Genomic DNA, 5,801 nt, shown 5'->3' with positions numbered 1-5,801 from the left:
CACAGCTGTTCCCAAGCGACTAGGCACTGTCCTCCGCTGGCCCTCTCGCTGGCCGCCCAAAAGAAACCCCGGAAGCGCTTCTCCACTTCCTGGATAAGCCAAGCCGGGGCCTCCGAGATGAGTAGGTTGTGTGTTGGCCTGGCGCACATGACTGCCTTGATGAGCACGAGTCTTCCTGGTTTGGTAATGAGTCCCCGCTGCCATGCCGGGACTAAGTGTGTTGTGGCGTCGAGGAGAGGCTGCCATTGAGCCTTAGTCAGAGGTCTTAGGGCCAGCTGCAGACCGAGATACTTGATTGGGAAATCCTTGATCGAGCAGTGTAGGGTATCAAGGACGAGCTCCTTCGTCTGTTCCCCTCCCCTGATGACAGTAGCGGAAGTTTTGGCGTAGTTAACGTACAGCCCAGTAACTCTTCCAAAAACCCTGAAGACTTCCCGGACTGTCACCAGATCTTGCACCGTGGGCTTGGCGAAAAGGACAACATCGTCGGCGTAGATCGAAAGGCGTTGTAGGTTGTTGCAATTGCCAATACCAGACAGGAGGCCCTGCTCCGCCGCCCTACAGATGAGAAGGGTCACCACCTCCATGGCAAGCACAAAGAGCTGCGGAGACAGGGGATCTCCCTGTCGCAGCCCGCGCGCGTGCACGATCCGTCTCCCTGGCACTCCATTCACAGATATACGGGTGGTGGTTGTCCTGAGAAGGATCGCGATCCAACGGATGCACATCTCCGGGAATCCCAAGTGCTGCAATATCTCGAGGAGGAAGGACCAGGAGAGCAAATCAAAGGCGCGGGAGATGTCTAATTTGAGCAACACACCTGTCTCCCTCCTGCTGTTGATCTTGCGCGCCATCTGTCGAACAAGGAGGAAATTGTCATGCAGACTCCTGCCGCAGATGAACGCCGATTGATTTGCACTGCTGGAGTGCACCGGAGGAAGAAGGAAAGACCAACCGGACCTACATCATTGAGCCATTGTGCTTTGTAAACGTCACAGATGGCAGGGCCATTTTCTATGTAACGCTGGTGGGGGAAGCCCCCTGGTACAGCTCTCATCCTGGTTTCATCACTTACCACTGCTGCAGCGTGGCTGCTATGTTGGATCGACCACTCATCCTGTTCCGCGCTCGAGATTGTTGATCTGTGAATAAGCTACAGACCTGATCTGCGCAATAACTGTCGGCGGCCAGGGGGATCAACCTGAATAACCCTGAGGAAAGAAAGAACACCACCATCCACCTGTTTCTGGCGACAAACTGGGAATGTTCATGGCTGGAACCAAGACTAGCAGCGAAGATTTGGTGAGAGACATGGAAGAAGTGGAGTTCTCAAGTTCTCTGGAGCCTACGGGGAAGGAAATTTTGTTTTGATATGTTTGTTTGAGATTTTTTTGTTTGTGGATTTGTCTGTTTGAGACTGAGTTCCATGATGCCATGCAAAAGTTCTACATTGTTGTAGAATAAAACTCGAGTACAGTACATTGCCTTCATCCACCACGACAGTAAAAAGGTATGAACGTCATGTCCACTCAAATAAAACAAAAAAATAGCTGTTCCAACTGCCAAAAAAGCGATGTTTGCTGCCCTGTTCAAGGGTTTAACAAATTTTAGGAAGAGCTAAATTGATGCTCCATGTTACAGGTTCAGCACGAACAGAAAAAGTGGACAGCAGATGGATTTATTGGTGTCAAAGGAAATCAGCAGCTTCCTGCCATCACTTGAGCTTCTCAAAGAGCTTGGGTGCTACCTGCAAACAAAAGTTTGAACCATTAGTCACCACAAGGCCGCTGGAAGAATGATGTTTTAAAGCTACTTTTGTGTTCAAAAGTACTTACACACTTGTCGACGCATGACCAGTAGTCGAAGAATTGCCCAGTGCAGTGCTTGTGCCCAGTTTCGTCGCTCTCGACTCTCTTCACACATTTCTGCGCAGAGCAAGAGATCAAGCTCAATAAGTAACCCATATCACGTGTTTCCTGAGACCACATTCACTGCTAATAAAATGGGCATACTAGGCCCAGCAATGTAACCAAATTGAAACATAAATAATGGTAAGAGATCCACATCTACCGTTATGAGTTGAGTGCCTCACCCATGCGATATGGTACAAACTGCTTGCGAATTAACCAAATAACAACAAAAACAAAAACTAGTGTCTTAGGCCTCCAATTACAGAACTGAAGTGGTGTCCAAACTCCAATAAAATGTCACAAGATAAAAATAGCTTATAGTGATAATATGATGATGTATTGGCCAATTTCTAGCAATACTGGGTAGATGTGAAACTTCCAGTTTGGTGACACACAAGCTTAACAGAAGAAAATGCTTATTTTATTTTATTTTCAAACCACATATGGTAGATAAGGTACTAATCTTGTAGTATCAATGATTCAACAGTCACTGGTTCTTATAAGGTGGCTTTGCATAGAATTGTCTCTAATCTATAGATAGTACAAATATCCAATCCCCTAGGAAGTATGCTTGCATTAGACCAGACGATTTGCTCTGCCATGGGTGCTCGATGAAAATCAGTGTGTAACTGCCAACACTTAGGTCAGCTTCCTACCAGTCCTAGCTCGTTTAGCACGCGAATTACAAGAAGTGACAACCACTTGTTTCCACATTTCACTGTGCTAATTTGTCTTGTGGACATGACAAAAATGTTGGCACTCACCTCATAGTCATAGAATGATTTCACACATTGCGGCTTGCAACGTTGTTCAAGGTAATTCTTAGGATCAACAGGTTCATCCGCCCTGCCATGAAATAAAACATGTTTACATAACCCAAAAAGAATACTGAAAGGTTAACATTGTGGTTTCCAAACGTAGTGAGAATAATGCAAGTAAACATTTTGTACAAATAGTCTTTTAATAGTGATGAACCACAAAATGAACAGTGACGATCGATTGTTGAGAGATTAGTGAAACTATAAGCTAACTGGGCAACAACATGCTAAGCTTAACAGTTTAAGGGAAGATCAAGCATTTCTGAAATTGATAAGATAGCAATATGTATAGAAGAGGCAGATTGATACAATGAGAGTTCAATCAAGTTTTATTTATTCACTTTTACAATCAAAAGCTCCAGCCCTGATTCCACCAAGCACAAAGTGGGTGCGATGCAATAATGTACACGCGATCTAAATATTCAGGAAGGCAATTATATCTATGGCCATGTTGCGGCTATTAATACTTGGGGAACTTCCCAATTCACCTATGAATTTGAATTATAACCCAAGATCCACCTTTCCAAATAAAAAATCCCCAAATCCCAACTCATGACATATGTAAAGAAAACATCTAACGGCCTCAGCAACGTCGAATTAGCAAACGGATTGCACATTTAGTTTGTGTTCTTGCCTACCAAAACAAACTGATTCAGCAGGCTTCTTATCGCCTGACAAGATCACCATTTCGTTCGCGGTGGTTGGTTGGTGAAAAATTGCGATCTTGCCTCAAATTATGCCCGATCAGATCGCCAATTCGTTCACCGGAACAAATTAGGTATACACGACCAATTCTTACCATACTTCACCGCAAATACTGAGAAATAAGATCTACAACTCCGCGCAAAATAAACACGGGAACATATGCACCAGATCAAGAAACAATCAAAGTTCAGAGACCCGACGAATTGGTCAGCGAAAGGCTAGAAAAAGGAGAGAGAAAATACATACATCGTAGTTGCAAGATCTCTAGCGATGGTCCGCTGCGCCCAGGAATGTCAAGACCTGATCCGATTGATGGTGACTAGGGTTTGGAGTGGAAATGACGAGACGGGAATGGAGGTGAAGCAACGGAAGGGAGATTTCGGCCTGTGGGCTTTCTTCTGTCTCCGGCCCAGTCCTTTTTTTAGGATGTCTCCGGTGCAGTTATTAACACTCTTCTTGACTCTTGACCCTCCTCCAAAGAACTCCGGACCTGGCAGTGGCAGGCACAGTCGCACAGATATACCGATCTAATGGTGTTCTTTTTTTTTTTTGCAGTTTACAAACAATTTGCTAGTTCTCTCCCAGTCTACGATGAGATCCGTCAAATCCAGCACCGCCAAATTGACGTCATTATTCATGCGGCCTTAGGGTCTGGTTCACAGCCACATTTTGGCAAGACTAAATTTGCGTAAGTGTGGTAGCCATAAAACTATGGTAGCCATAAAAGTGTGGCAAAAGTTGGCAACAAATTCACCCTATATAATTTTATAGAAGGCAAAGTATATAATTACAAGAGTAGCCTCTAATGCGCACATTAGAGACCAGAGTACTCCGATAGGAACAAAAACTACTCTCTCCCTAGTGTATACCTGGGCCGGCCCGAGGTAGGCCCGACGCAAAAAAATTCGGCCCAAGCCTGGCCCGGCCCGACCAAAAAACCCACCAAACCCGCCGGGCCGTCGGGCCGGGTCGTAGTGTTAAACTCAGTTTTTGGGCTACCCAGGCCCGGCCTGGCCCGGGTGTCGGGCCAACATTTCTCGGCCCAGGCCCGAGTTTTTTGGGCCAGGTTGGGCCGGGCTGCCCATGGCCAGATCTGCCCTAGTGTTGGACAACTCCTACTCCTTTCCTCAAGATGCAAATCTAGTAGTGTAAGACTTCACTGAAAACTAAGTCTAGAACTAATAAAACGTATTCACTGGTTAAAATAGTGTTCACGCAAGGGGTGATATAGAGATGAAAATTAGTTACTCCCTAGTATGCTAAAATATGCATGGCATTAGAAATCTAGCAGCTACTAAATAAATTACGACTAAGTTCAAGACCCTCTTTGTGACACGTTGATGCACGTAAAATGCATACATAAACTTTGTCCTTTATCACATTGAATTTCCACTTATTTGCAACATATATGATAGTAATATCATGTTTTACATTTATTTATGAGGATTTACCAATGATCCCCATGTTTTATGTATTTTTCATTTTCAGAGATCTATCCGGAGTCAAATTGATCTGAGATTTTTGGAGCGTATTTTTTTTATCGGGAGAAGCACCCTGAAACCTGGAAGCACATCTGGATGGGCTTGAGGCCCAAAAGAGACCAGGTTGCGCGCCCAAATATCTATGGCGCGCCACCTGCACTCTTTCGGCCGTCGATCGTCCAAATCACGTGATATTTTTGCCCACCGACGTATTTTGACCTAAAAATCACTATATATATGATCCTGAAGAGTTCTCGGGAGGAGAGCACCGCAGAAAAGATAGAAACACGAAAACAGAGGCAACAACAAAGAAGATTAGAGGGGGAAACTCCGCCGGGATCACCGCCGGAGGGATCTCCACCTTCCCCAATGTCTTCATGATCATCATCATGATCAAGAGAGAGTAGTCCACCTATGGACTACGCGCTTGTGGCAGTAGCTTGATCTATTTCTCTCATGTATTTCATAGTTCTTAGTGCCATATGAGCTACCTCACATGATTATGGCCATATTTGTAATACTTATGTGGTGAATCCTTATTCTATGATATTGTGCTATGAGATCTGATATTATTATGTGTAAGATGTATTGGTAGATGCATATTATGTACCCCGTTCTTAAGTATTTTTTCTTATCTAACATCTATGCAAGAGCGTGTGTGGGGTGATGTGTGTATTATATGAAGTAGCATAGGGCCTCTCTTGCGTGAAGAGGAGGACCTACCGGAGGCCTGGACTCGTGGTCTGGCCGGGGGTTGAGTTCCGGAAGGCTCCGTTGGCGAATGTAACAGTGCTTTGTCTGGAGTTTGCTGGATCGGAGGTATTCGACCGTGTGCACCCATGCTTTTGTTCCGACCGATTGGTTCTGGAGGGAGCGGCGCGAAGCTC

The 5,801-nt window shown here is 45.2% G+C and overlaps 1 protein-coding gene across 1 annotated transcript; it reads right to left on the bottom strand.

Annotated features, from left to right (window-relative positions):
* Window positions 1-1,481: 1,481 nt before the first annotated feature.
* Window positions 1,482-3,836, bottom strand: LOC127299741 (cytochrome b-c1 complex subunit 6-1, mitochondrial). Its single transcript, XM_051329782.2, has 4 exons — window positions 3,680-3,836; window positions 2,675-2,756; window positions 1,836-1,925; window positions 1,482-1,747 (listed from the first exon to the last, which is right to left on the bottom strand). Coding segments are annotated over exons 1-4 (207 nt in total). The 5' UTR covers window positions 3,682-3,836; the 3' UTR covers window positions 1,482-1,714.
* Between the last annotated feature and the right edge of the window lie 1,965 nt (window positions 3,837-5,801).

This window comes from Lolium perenne, chromosome 5 (genome assembly GCF_019359855.2).
Source record: "Lolium perenne isolate Kyuss_39 chromosome 5, Kyuss_2.0, whole genome shotgun sequence".
NCBI lineage: Eukaryota > Viridiplantae > Streptophyta > Magnoliopsida > Poales > Poaceae > Lolium > Lolium perenne.
Note: the sequence above shows the minus strand (reverse complement) of the source record. Positions and strands in the feature narration are given on the sequence as shown.

Excerpts from the sequence above, each read along its gene's own strand:
- LOC127299741 (XM_051329782.2), bottom strand. Across the intron at positions 1,926-2,674 it reads AATCATTCTATGACTATGAG|AAATGTGTGAAGAGAGTCGA; the intron begins GTGAGTGCCAAC and ends TGCTCTGCGCAG. Across the intron at positions 1,748-1,835 it reads GGTCATGCGTCGACAAGTGT|GTAGCACCCAAGCTCTTTGA; the intron begins GTAAGTACTTTT and ends TTTTGTTTGCAG.